The sequence below is a fragment of the Xylocopa sonorina genome, chromosome 18, assembly GCF_050948175.1.
Source record: "Xylocopa sonorina isolate GNS202 chromosome 18, iyXylSono1_principal, whole genome shotgun sequence".
NCBI classification, from domain to species: domain Eukaryota; kingdom Metazoa; phylum Arthropoda; class Insecta; order Hymenoptera; family Apidae; genus Xylocopa; species Xylocopa sonorina.
The window spans coordinates 973,315-986,950 of record NC_135210.1 but is presented as its reverse complement, the minus strand read 5'-3'; the positions used below and the strand labels follow the sequence as shown (position 1 = coordinate 986,950).

At 35.0% G+C, this 13,636-nt stretch overlaps 2 protein-coding genes across 6 annotated transcripts; one reads left to right on the top strand and one right to left on the bottom strand.

Moving 5' to 3' along the window:
• Window positions 1-415: 415 nt before the first annotated feature.
• Window positions 416-2,727, bottom strand: LOC143431595 (exopolyphosphatase PRUNE1-like). Of its 2 annotated transcripts, none has more exons than XM_076908460.1 (6): window positions 2,601-2,727; window positions 1,725-1,966; window positions 1,346-1,615; window positions 992-1,235; window positions 701-859; window positions 416-621 (listed from the first exon to the last, which is right to left on the bottom strand). In XM_076908460.1, exons 1-6 carry the CDS (start codon window positions 2,634-2,636, stop codon window positions 448-450), a joined length of 1,125 nt encoding a protein of 374 aa, XP_076764575.1. In that variant the 5' UTR covers window positions 2,637-2,727; the 3' UTR covers window positions 416-447. The 2 variants fall into 2 exon arrangements, with proteins under 2 accessions (XP_076764575.1, XP_076764576.1); XM_076908461.1 differs by having other exon boundaries at window positions 992-1,233; window positions 1,455-1,615.
• Window positions 2,728-3,024: 297 nt separating this feature from the next.
• LOC143431594 (inositol polyphosphate-4-phosphatase type I A) lies at window positions 3,025-13,487 on the top strand. Of its 4 annotated transcripts, XM_076908455.1 has the most exons (19): window positions 3,026-3,435; window positions 3,604-3,788; window positions 3,923-4,110; window positions 5,896-5,988; window positions 6,889-7,044; window positions 7,727-7,927; window positions 8,018-8,172; window positions 8,273-8,445; window positions 8,524-8,668; window positions 8,728-8,843; window positions 8,929-9,015; window positions 9,089-9,249; window positions 9,318-9,501; window positions 9,604-10,733; window positions 10,921-11,186; window positions 11,283-11,500; window positions 11,590-11,912; window positions 12,322-12,589; window positions 12,679-13,487. In XM_076908455.1, exons 3-19 carry the CDS (start codon window positions 3,993-3,995, stop codon window positions 12,809-12,811), a joined length of 3,927 nt encoding a protein of 1,308 aa, XP_076764570.1. In that variant the 5' UTR covers window positions 3,026-3,435; window positions 3,604-3,788; window positions 3,923-3,992; the 3' UTR covers window positions 12,812-13,487. The 4 variants fall into 4 exon arrangements, with proteins under 4 accessions (XP_076764571.1, XP_076764570.1, XP_076764572.1 ...); XM_076908456.1 differs by lacking the exon at window positions 5,896-5,988 and having other exon boundaries at window positions 3,025-3,435; XM_076908457.1 differs by lacking the exons at window positions 3,026-3,435; window positions 3,604-3,788; window positions 3,923-4,110; window positions 5,896-5,988; window positions 6,889-7,044 and having other exon boundaries at window positions 7,786-7,927; window positions 8,018-8,180.
• The last annotated feature ends 149 nt before the right edge of the window (window positions 13,488-13,636 follow it).

Here is a 13,636-nt window from a genome sequence, read left to right as displayed (position 1 = left end):
AAAAATTGCAAATATGTTTTTTTTTAATGAAATTATTTATTTTTTTCTTCTGACCAAGATAACATTAGTGTCATATAATTGTACAACAATGTTACATAGCAACCATTCTTTGGCAAGTACAGACTTGTGTGTAGAGTTATTATTTTCATAAAACTGGAATATATTTAAAATTCTTAATTTATTAAAGTTTTAAAATATTTGAATACAATTATCCCTTCATATTTTATTCAATACAGTATAGCATTTATGACCATTGCTTGTTGCTATACAACTCCAAGCAGCCATCTTCTTCCATCTATTTTGACTTACTGATATTATACACACTTATATATACACTTATTTTTTGTTATTGTCGAAGAACAGTCAAAGTTATGTGAAATAATGAAATGACTTGCAATAAATCTTTATAGATCAAACCTTGTAAGAGAATTTGCTTTATTCTTAGCATTAACATTCTGATAAGACCGTGTTCCGTATTATAGGTAGAATTTGTTTTCGCGTAAGACGTAAATTTCTTTGCGCATAAATATATATTACAAAATTACCATGTTCATCATGAATTTCTCTAACCAAGGACAACTCTAGGGATGGCTGCGCAGACACCGTTAGAGCTTCTATTATCTGTTAATAATAAAATTATGGAGATCGATGTCATTAAAGTTAAAAAGAAATAAAAGTTGGACATATCTATTAATGCTACCTTTCCCCTTAATTTATCGGCAGCCAACGAAAAGACAGCAATATCTCGATGTACATTTCCCGAATTATGTTCCAATCCTATTAAAATGATAATCATAGTGTTTTTAGATTTGGCAAAATTTTCAAGACTTTTTAGACTATCTTCGAGATCAACAAAATTCTGAAACATCGTAATATGACATATACATACAGGATTAGTCAGATAAAATATGGCACATTGATTGATTAATCATTTGAAGCACAAAAAATTTGGGGTGAGAGTCTTTTAGGAAAAAGAGGTAGAAGCATCTACCTTCACTAAAATGGGTAATCCAATAATCGGCACACCAGCAGTTACTTTTATATCCTTAATCAAAAGATCATCGGCAGTTAGTTCACTGATATCAGACTTTGCTTTGTTGATCTCATTAAACACTTTATTTCTATCGAGATTTAATTGGCCTGCTTTTTCAAGAGCTGCCACAATTTCGACGTCAACGGGAGTAGCGCGATCGGCCTCTTTCGAAAAATTACTAGTATCGATCAAGATTGGTCCTGTTATGTAATAAATATGTTACGTGAAACGAATATCTTTAAATAATATGAATATTCAATGTCTAATTCATCTTTAAATAATTTATTGGAGAGACAGGGTATTTGCTTTCCTCGTAAAAGACTCGACAATTGTGAATCTATTACTTCTGGATGCTTGTTCAACAAATTTCGCGCTACCAATGTCGAACAGCTGCCCACGATTTCTAGATCCATCTCTTTACCAGACCAAGGCCATTGTTCGTCTTGTGGTCTATGATCGATTATTTTCACTACAGAATCTGTCAAATATGCATCTTCATCGGGAAGGGTGTGATGATCGACGAGCACGAGTTGTAATTCGATCTCTTCATTCTTCTTTAAAGCTTCCAAATTTATCTCGTCCCTAAATAAGCTCATGTTATAATTTGTTGAACTCTAGATTCTAGTGTTTCAACACACTTTGATTTATATATACATAAATAAAATTTTAGTGAATTTTTATTTAAGCTTACCGAAATGTCAATAAATCAGAAATTATGTTATGACGTTTTAAAAAGTACACGACCTCTGTTTTCACACGATATTCTTTACTAGATATGTTCATTAATGGAATTACCACAAAATCTGCTACCCCATCTTTAATTCTACCTAAATATTCACAGAAAGCTTGTATCAAAGCCGATACGGCAGAATCTAAGTCACAAGTTTCATTGCCCAGAACTATGCAGATTCTTTTATATATGGATAAATTCGACTAGAATAACAATATACAAGTTATAATTGATAAATATATGCACCATTTATATATTTTCTAGAAACATTGTGGTTCAAATCATGCAATATTATTGTTATATGTATATATATATATATATATATGTATATATATATATATATATATATATATATATATATATATATATATATGTATATATATATATATATATATATATATATATATATATATATATATATATATATATATATATCATTATGTTATGTATACCTCTACATTTGTAAAGAATCTCCTTTCTTGTGTGTAAATATTCTGGCGCTCACTCTAAAGTCGCTCTATCTATTAGTATCATTTATCTTTTTATTATTGTAATACGAAGCGCCACAATTCAGATATATATATATATATATATATATATATATATATATATATATATATATATATATATATATGTACATTTTTTAATTTATTGTATGTTTGATATTATATTATATATGAAGTAGAAATAATTATAATATTTAAAACATTGCACTAATAAAAAGCAAATACATATTGCAATAGACTAGTTGCAGTTTTATTTCATGAAAAGCGGTCGCTTAAAAATATTACTTTATTCACTTTACCAAAATAAAAATTAAGATAAGTAAATATTTACCAGTGCTGCCTTTGATTTGAGTAGAAATGATTCCATTACTTTTCAGTTTTAAGTATCGTATGCCTTTGTTATTAATTGGAATTTTTTGGAAACAAAAGTCTTGCTCCTCCGTTTTCTTGTTTTCTCTCTCTTTCTTTCTTCCTTTCTTTTTTAGCTGCTATAGGGAAAAAACAGAAACAATTAGATTTTTACGTGACAAATGCAGGAAAGATGAATAACTTAACCTAGAAAGATGAGGAAGCAATGAAATAATCTGTCAGCGATATTAAGAGAAAAAAGGGGAATTTAAAGTCTTCGACGGATAAATAATTCAGATCCTATATTAGCATAATTATTTTTGCAAGTGTTACGCTTGTTTCGTGTTTTCATTATTCATTAAATGTCTCGGTTATACTCGGATACGTTCGAGGTTAATCGGAAGTCTTCGGTAACGTACGAAAGGTACCGACGTCGACAAGTGACAATAATGTCCGGGACCATTTGCTTCATAGTTTCCATTACCACTCTAGTAATCGGTATTGTTTGTTATACAATGGGAAATACGGTACACGTTCCCTTCACATTTATTGGACCATTACTTTGATTTAACGTCTGTGGTTTTTCGGTAGCATCGTGCATGTACATTTACCTGCAAGCATGTACTTTTTATTTTCCCGTTCGCATGTAACGAAAAGATGACATTTGAAATTTAATTAGCGTAACATTAGTTGTTCCGATAGTGATTATATAGTACCAAGAACTCGAAATGCGTTCGACAAGGCGAATTACTGTGAGGAAAAGAAGTGCTTTGGGACTAGGTTTTGAATGGACATCGGGGAATACTTCCTCCACGAAGGTGCAGTACAATAGATTTGTCCGCGTTTCCGCCGATACTAAAGTTTAGAGCCCCTCTCCTCTGCATCTCTGTTGTTACATCTAAAATGTTCAAATTTTTGCACTTGTCGTTAATTTCGATCGGCGAATCGAACGGTTCGATGATGAATGATGTTTCTTTTCTATAAAGTGCATGCGATGGAATACAGTGGTGGAATGAAAAAGGAAGGAAACTGAAAGATTGAATTTTGTGAAGGGGTGGGAGAAGTGAAGAATGAGAATGAAGAAAGTGTTAGTCGTATACGAAGGAATAGGTTAGGGATCGCATAGACTGAACGTGACAGGCGCGTTCGGTGGAATTATGTACTAATCAAGGTTAGATTAATCGCGGGTTTGTTTCATTTCGTTGCCCTTCGTTCCGTTTGTCGGTTACTTTTCAATTTCAATATGACGTAACGTTGAAAGATGCGAGGTTGATCGTGTCATTAATGGTAAATCTTCCTTGACAGATAAGAACAAAGAAGAGTAGTACGTGATCACGGACAACGTGGGTGTTACCGTCGACGGTTGTCTTTCGCGATGCGATTCAATAAGCAAGAACTGCTGACCCTGGCTACACAACCTTCGCAGAAATTCGAGAAAGAGGGTATATTGTACGTACGCGAGCGACAAGAAGGCTTCTTTCGCCGAACTGAGAGTGAGTGATTTGATTCAATTGGCAACTAGAAACGATACTCGCGTGATTAATCATCAATTTTTACTCGATTAATTGTACATGTATCTTGCTACTCCAATCGACGCATGTTCTTTTTTTTCATGTTTAAATTGTATATTATGTTTGATCCTTGAAAATAAACTCACGTGAAACGCAAATTCTTCGTTTTCTATTTAATGTAGAGCCAGCCCATCATCCGTATTCCAAAAATGTATATATATATATATATAAATATATATATATATATATACATATGTATATATTTCCAGTTGGCTTAAGATTCGCGCGATACTCGCGTCTAATGTGTACCATATACGTTTTCACGCTCATTTGCGAAATGCTTGTTTACGTTCACTGACACGCACGGTTATTATCGATGTCAACGTCAACATCAACGATAGTGTGTCACCGCCGTGTATCACGATTACGTCGGGGCATGACGCTCGTACATAACGCATTTCGGTGTACAATACGTATCGACGAAACGATGTGCCAATGTTCTTTTTCAAACGAATTACAACTTTCTACGAAGAATTTGTCGAACTCCCGTGCAAAACTATTATTTATATATAGAATGTGTTGAAGCTATGAAACATCCCGAATTGGATATCCCTCGTTATTTGGGGATCTATTTACATATATATATATGTTTAGATTTATTATATTCACTTTCCTATATTATTGTATGTTTAGTATTCAATTACACGCATTATGTATTCAGACAAAGTAAGTTTCAGGCTTCAATTTTGAACAAAATAATTATCAAATACGATTTATAACAGGAATAAAACTTAATAATTTTGCAAATCCATTAATTCATTTGTACATTATTATTATCGTTATTATTATTATTATTACTATTATTATTATTATTATTATTATTATTATTATTATTATTGTTATTATTATTATTTTTATTATTTTTATTATTATTATTGTTATTATTATTATTATTATTATTACTATTACTGCTACTATTATTAATCATTATTTTGGTTACCAGTAGCGAACGATGAAATAAATGATGCATACCTTAACGTTCGTTTTATATTAATTTGTATAAAATTTGTTTAATTAATATTCTAGTACCAGATAGAGAATTCGAGATGTCGTATAGTTACGGAAACATACTCTATATACATATGTATACGTATGTGGCATTTTACTTGACAGCCTAGATTTATTGTAGCTTGTATCCTCGAGTATGTAGATTTAGGTACTACAAATTATGTTACTTTCTGTTTCTTTCTTAAAATATTCCATATAAAATATGTGAATGAGCGCGAATCGAGCATGCCTTCGAATCTGCGACGATCGGCTGAAATTTTTGTCGGACGTGTGCACGATTCTCTTCAAAGGTTAGAGAATTTATCGCTGCGGCTCGATCGAATCGCTTGCATTCGCAAATCTTTCGAGTACCATTTTTTACTAAAATTCTTCTTTTTTTTTTTTAATATTGACTCTTTATATTATATTTGTAAAACAAATCAAACAACATGCAAAGGGAAAGAGAAGAAAGGGATGAACGTGGAAAGGTTAAACAAGTAAAAAAGAGAAGTAGGAAAAGATCGTTTGGTGCATATTACTTTTGGTAGGTCTATACCAGGTATGCACGCTCATATTTGCGATTCGAGCCGAGACGCGATCATAATATAAAAAAAAGAAAAAGAAAAAGAAAAAATGCAATGTAGTGAAATGTCCGATCATCTTTTTGATATTTTATGTGTAGTATGTTAAAAGCTACCTGTGGCTACGTATAATTTGCAGGTACAGGTAAAAAATCTGACAACAAATATCAAAAGGGAAAAACACATAAGACACTACGAGACCTCAGTTGTGTTACAGCCAGTACGAGTAAAGGTATATTAGAGTTTTTTGTTTTCCACCCAAAATTGTTTCCATTGCTGTCTTAATTTGATTTATCGCGATTAACACGCTTGTCGTTGCGCGCAAATTAGACCGAATCCGTGATCCCTTTATTGAAGGCTGTTCCTTCAACGCGTACGCTAGCAATGTTTGGAAACTCTTTCTTCTCCTTCATTCACTAACTGTCAATTCCAACTGAATTAAACACTTAAATATGTTACCATGCACATATGCCTTTTTTCAGCAAATATTTAAACAATTTTGTTGGTCTTCAGCTTTCATTATTAATTTCTTAGATAGCTTAATGCTTTCCATACGTTTGATTATATTATAGATTGTATGCTTAATAAGGACTAGTGCATTTGGGTCTTGCCTCCATTATTCTTCTTGATCTTGTGACGATGTAGATTATTCGAATACTTGTACAAGTATTCTTTTGCATTCTGGTGTTCTATATAACACATTAACATAGCCGAATGAGAAATGATGCTACTAGAGCCACTTTCTATTAGACGGGTTTTTATCTCCGTTCTTTGGGGAGAGATGCGTCGTTTAAAGCGCTCAGGCTATTTGTAATTATATACATATATTAGGTATCTAGGCAGATATATACATCTCTAGCTGTATAGTTGTCCATTTGAATGTAAAAAGTTGAAGAATTCATATATCATCTCCGGATAATCAAATTTTTTATTATCACTCTTTTTCTTTTATGCTTCTTTCATATTTTTATTTGTTATTATTCTATTCACATTCTGCACTGCTTATCTCGGATAGAAATTGATGCTAACTCTTTCATCCCGTAAAGAAATAAATATCTACCACGTTCAATGATTCCCAAATGATGAAGTTGAGAAAATAATGTACAATTGTTGTTCTTTGTTGTCCGGATAGTAAGTTTGGAGAGATGGTGCAGATTGCGGGGGAATCTCTTGTTTTATTTCAAATCACGGGAGCAATGGTCAGAACCTCTAGGAGTGATAATTCTCGAACAATGTTTTGTACGTGTCGAGCAGCCGAGCAATCAGATTCCATATGGATTCAGTATAGGTAAATAAGTAAACGATGAAATATGAAAAGTATGGTTTCGATTATGCAGGGTGTTTCAGCATTCGTGATAGAATCGGGTAGGAGGCAATTTTTTCATTTAAAATTGGTCGAAAGTACAGAATTAATTTTGTTAATGTTACGAGGTGCGTTTAATACGGTTCTTTAGATATTAATTTTGCATATTAAATCTTCGTTTTTGTGAAAAATTATTTTGAAGATCTATCAGATGCACATGTACTAACTGTGAATTTCAATTCGACAGACTTCTTCCTATCAATTTGTGCTATTGGTTCATTTTATTCTATATTTGATTAAATTCATTTAATAAATAAGGATTAGACTCTCTTTAGTATTTTTTAAAGTTACAATTAGTAAGCAAAATAGTAGCAACAACAAAAAAAAGTAGATAATATAATGTATTGTCATGTTTCTAAATACAAACGTAAGTAAAAATAGATACTATGCGATACTTTATTATGCAGTTCATACGTGTATACCTGACGGATTTTCAAAATCATTTTTCTCGAAAATCGAACCACATATGCAAAAGCTTTATTTTGCAGTTCCAACTTATTCTTACATAAGGTATCATCCCGTATCCGGTTGTATCACGATTATTGGGATATTTTGTCTATACACACGTACGCACATGCACATGTATATGTCTATTTATTTATTTTAGTATTCGACGGAGGTTTATTTCAAGTGCTGGGTGCAAATACGGCCGAGGAAAGGGACAGTTGGTTACAGGCTCTTCAGCTTGCTAGTTATGAATGTATGCGAAGTCAATTGTTGGCGTTACAACAACGCATAGAAGCATTCAGCGGGCACAAGCACGATACAGATATTCAAATGTTGCGGTTACAACGTGGAATTTCCACAGGTTCGAGATGCTCTTTAAAAACACATGTATGTACTTACACGTGTATGTTCTTGTTATGTCGTTTCTAAAGCAATTAATTTACTGTTTTAGATCCAGCTGAAATTCCAATGTGCGAGATTTCGTTAGCATGCGACAATCTTCTTTGCGATGGTCATGGCCGTCCACCTAACCCAGTTCTAGAGATAGATGTGCAGGTGAAAGGTTCAAAAACATGGATAAAATATGCGCGGACCGAGGTAGTGGAGGTAAGAGAGTCAGTAGGACTGTCTATCTGTTTTTAACAATAAACTCGGGATAATTTAAGCACGCCATAATCGCAACCAGTTGCTTCTTTCATTTTTATAGCGAAGTAGTAATCCTGGTTTCTTAACAACTGTCAGCTTCCGAGCTAGCGATGGCTTAACGACAGAGACAAAAGTAAGAATAACCGCGTTTGACGTTAGGGAACGGGTCAGTCAAACAGCAACACCAATCGGAAGTGCAATTGTAACGCTGAACGCAATTCAAGATACGCCTAGGTAATTCAATCGATAATATTCCTATCACGCTTCCTAGTTATTATCGCTTCCTTGTCTAGTGAACGAATTGAATTTCAGATTGAGGATACCTTTGAAGTCGGCAAAAACAACCACTGTTGGCTTTTTAACGATTAATGTATGGAATTTGGAGGCAGAAGATAGAGGTAACAGTACAGAGAGTACTCCGTCGAAAGATCCTCCTTCTGGAGCGCACCATCATCAGGTAAATAAGTTTTCTTCATTTTCGTTTTTTCATTTAAATACTAAGTTCGCTTTTTGTAGGTACTTTCGCATAGACGGTCACAATCGTTGCCACCTAGATTGGGAACGAAAATCAAGTTGCCGCATCAAGGACAACTTAAGCTTCTTTTCGCAAATCCTTATATACAAACATACAGGTTAGGTACATTTTCACAACAAATAACGTCGAACGGTACCAGTTTCTGACATGAAATGAATCTATTCTAATTACTGTTGCTTTAGATTTCACTCTGGGTTAGGCGGAGACATTTGTGTACACGAGATCATGGCAGAGAGTAAACTTTGTTTTCAATTTCCTCAGCACTTACTGTGAGTAATCTCTTTTAACCATAAAGTTTGCCATTCCTAATTATCAGATCGTATTGATGCTCGACTTGTATAGTGCAATTTGGATACAAGAAGAGAAAGAATTGTTGCAAGAAGTGGCTGGTATGGGTGAACTGCGAGAACCCTGGCATACCAAACAAGTTGAATTGCTTGATCGCCACCTTCATCTTCTACATCTTTACTCCCAAGCAAAAGAGAATTTGTCTGCCTTCAAAGGTGCGCGTGGAAATAAAATGTTTGTTATGGAAACGAAATTCTACTTTACACATAACTCTTATCTATAGGAAGTTACTTTAAGCGGTCGTCGCGCAGAAATGATAGAACACTTGAATTTGCGCCCATCAACTTGCACCTTCAAAGAATGTGGGTACACAATGATACGTTGAACAAATGCGGATTCTACGATTTTATTACTGTTGGGGCGTTCACCGCACATTCACATAAGAGTAAAAACGGTGGACTCATAAGGTAATTGTGTATATTAAGTTCGGAGATTATTAGCATAATAATCATTAAAAAAGTGTAAATTGGGAGAATGTGATATACATATCACATTCGGTAATGTTTTAGGCTACTCCAAGCTTTAAAAGAGTCGCCAACGCGTAGCAATCAGTTATATCAAGGAACATCGAAAATAACGATGGCGCACGATGCTATTCAAGCGATTAAGCAATTACGTCGAGATGTTGTGGAAGCTATGCGTGCCTTGATGAAACTCGCAAAGGATAAGCAAACCAGCGGAATGCTTCCAATTTGCGAGGATATGATTACAAAGACTAGAATTTTGCTCAGTCTCTGGGATCCCGGATTGGTCGAGGAAGCATTGACGTTTTTAGAAGAATATAAAGTAGCCAAGGTTCATGAAACCGAAAATGAAACTACTCTTCGTTTGGACATTACAACAAATCAGTCGTTATCCCCTTTCAAAAGGATTACGCAACAACTAAATTTTGACTTGAAAAGTCCTGACTTTGATGAGTTTGTTACGCCCGACACTCCGGAATGTGTAAAGGATCTATGGACAAAAGAAAGCGAAAGAAACGGTTATGCGGCCACATTTCCATTAAAAAGTGAACGCGTTCATCCGAATCACCTAACTTCGAGTAACTCCGATAATATCAATACAAAGAATCAGGATAATTTTGTTATTTTCCCAGATATTGAAAACGATACCAAAGATACCAGAATCGAAGAGTGCAAGAAAATGAATCATTGCGATGACAATGGAAACAAGCCTATTAATGATACAATTGAAGGAGAGGAAAGAGAAGACGAATCGAAGAGTGATATCGATCTGTGTAAACGATTTTTGGATACTCAAAAAATGTGTAGTTCGCCGTCTGCCAATTATTACAAACCTACCGACGAACCTGAACCCTGGGATTTGACACAATTGAACATTGAAGCGAGTGTAATTTGTTTAGTGTCGAAAGTAAAGTTTCTCTGCGGTAGATGTAGCAGTCCAGCTGTACGATTACGGAATAAAAATATTGTAGGACGGTCGTATAGTTTAAAAGGATGCGTTTCATCAAACAACCGTTCTAAAGTTGCGCAAGTTGTGACTATTCAACCGAAACATGACACCAAGCCAGACGAGTCGAGCAAACTACTCGAAACAGTAGAATGTCATTCCAATCTTCGCCAACAATCAAGTCCAGATACGGAGAAAACAATGCCAGCATTCTCCAAAGCCAAAGAAGGTAAAAATAAGATTTTAGCTTATTCAAAGTTAGGCTTGTTCGTGGGAAAAGATTTCGCGGGAAAGAGTCGCGCATTGCGTGCCCATTAAATCGTGGCGAAATCATTTTTCACGCATACAATTCTCTCTTTAAATGAAGAAAAACATAAAGAAGTGAAAAATAATCGTGTCACATATTCGTTATAAAGTGTGCCAAGCGGTCGATTCGATGACGAGGGTGATCAAAAGCAATTCAGGACAAAGAAATAAATTTACCGAAGGCCTGGATTTTGCTTCGATCGTCGATTGGACAAGCGAACTTAGACCGAGTATGAAGAAGTTACGGCAAGCTATGGATGGATTGCTGAAAACTGCCCGATTGACGCATTCAGTATTTAGAGTGCAAGAAGATTCAAAAATGGCACAACGAGCTTGCAATGTTCGATACAGACGGGACGTGTGCTTTAGCCAAGCGGTAGGTTTGTTTCGTTTCATTCAGTAATTGTATTCATCACCTAGCTAACAGCGTGTAAAATGAATCTTAATCACAAATATCGAATCGTGGTTTTAGTTGACCAGTTTAGTATCAGGATTGATGGCAAAACTTTGGTGTCAAAGACCCGACCCTATGTTTCTCTTAATTTTAACCACTCTTGGCCCCCTGGTCTCATTCGAAGGACTTCTTAGTTATTATGGAGACGAGATAGATATGTGGGGAGATATGACTGTAGCGGTAGAAGATATGCATACGGTAACCTTCACACTGACTAGATGCGGCATTCAACCAAGGTAAATGTTAGGAGATAAAACTTGGTTTAATCCCAAGTTGCGACCATACAGCAGACAATCGAAAATATAGTGTAATGACGATGTTTCAGATTTGAAGGGAATTGCAACGTTCCGTTTCAGCAACCATTACCAAGAGTGCTTGGGTCTCGCGCTGCATTGACAGTAATACTCCCAGTGCCTGATGCCTTATACTCTCTATTGCCATTGGTCCCATCTTCCAGACAAACGATTTCTTTCAATGTTACTCCTGTTTTCTTTAATGTCGGTATCAACGAAATGGCCTCCCTGGCGGAGAGCCTCGGGACCACGAAACCTCAGGAAAAGAGCAATATAGATAATTTTGAGAGACTGAATGAATATTATTTACGCTTCAAGAAGCTCAATCTGCCGACAGAAACATCCTCGACTCGACGTAAGTTTCTATTTCTTCAATTCTTTAAATTGTACATATACGTATTTACTTATTTAATACACACACTAATACTAATATGCATATGTACCCAGTGAGTGTAAAGACTGCAATTTACAAGTTAACGTAGAGACGTAGAACCTATCGATATGATTTGTTGGAAAATTGGGGTCTGAAATCATGCCGATTTTGGCAACATAGCTATACTTTTGCAAATAGTTTGCCGAGTATAATATGTTCTTTGTTAAATTTAAGGCTATTTTGTAGACAAAAATTAGTAGTAGGCATTTGGAAGATCTACTTAAATAGATTTGCCTGACTGGGTATATATTCGCTCGTATTCATCACGCTCATTCGTACACGCTTCTCGCATATTTATACTGTTTTCCTTTCTTACGTGTTGACTCGGAAGTCGGTGCAAGATCGCCACTCGGTCAAACATTAGTGGAGCTTATGACCAATCTAAAGGCAAGCGTTCAATCCAAAGTAAACAAAAACGTTGAAATATTGCAACTATCCTCTCAAATCTGCCGGAAGATGCGTGGTTTGAGATTTACCAGCTGTAAAAGCGCAAAAGATCGAACCGGCATGTCGATTACATTGGAACAAGTGAACATCCTGAGTTCCGAGTATCATCTGGCAGAACACGAATACACGAGAGCGCTCGACTGTATGCGAAGGTTAATTTCTATTAAAAATTATAATTGCATTCTAGGCAATATCTATTTGGTATTTTTGTGTCGACGATGAATATTATTTCTTTTTGTAGCGAGGGATGTCGACGAGAAAATACTTGGAAAAATATTGGAATTCGGAAATATGCGTTTAATAGCTTGCAAATATTGACGTTTCCAAAATCGTATCGCCCGCCAACAGGAACCTATGGATCGGCGCAAACTTAAGAATTTTGTAATTCTTGTTCATACAACAAACCCGCGATACTTCCAGAATATACGTGATATTAACGTGGTATGGATACGTTTGAATGAAGTAAGAGGACAGAGAAAGCGAGGGAGAGAGAGGGAGAGAGAGAGAGAGAGAGAGAGAGAGAAAAGAGAGAGAGAGAGAGAGAGAGAGAGAGAGAGAGAGAGAGAAAGAGATGAATCACCTCGATCAGCTTTTGTGCTCTTCAACTTAATTGAAAGCGCTCATTCATACCGATTCATTATGAAAACGAGAGTGCCATTTTATTTAGTCTATCACGTGTTACGTATTTTAAAAACCATGAAATTTTTAAGAATTTATTTGTGTACATAGAATGTTAGTCTAGTTAGAATAATGAGATAGAAGTTCTATTGAAATTCACGTTATGTGCCAATGATCATATCGTTGTCGTTTATATTAAGGATAGATCACAACAAGGTATCGTATCAAATAGAAATGTATCTCGATCAGCAAAATTACGTTTCTTGATCATTGATAAATATCCTTTCTTGTGGTAGAATAACGGTTGCTAAACAGGTAATAATCGTTGAAGCATCTTCAGGTTAAGAACAATTTAATTAATGCGTTTCAAGCGGCAACGCAAATTTCCATTGATAGAAACGAAAAGCTTTAGGTTTTGTTTCTTTCTCGAAAGCTTTTATTAGGTTACGAGGTGTATATTAAATAAATTATTAACCTTATACGCGCGTGCGCGCGCGCATAAGTATTCAGATGATTTTCAGACTTCATTCACTCCTCCTATCTTTTATTTGCTATTTTCCAAGATTTTACGTACATTAATT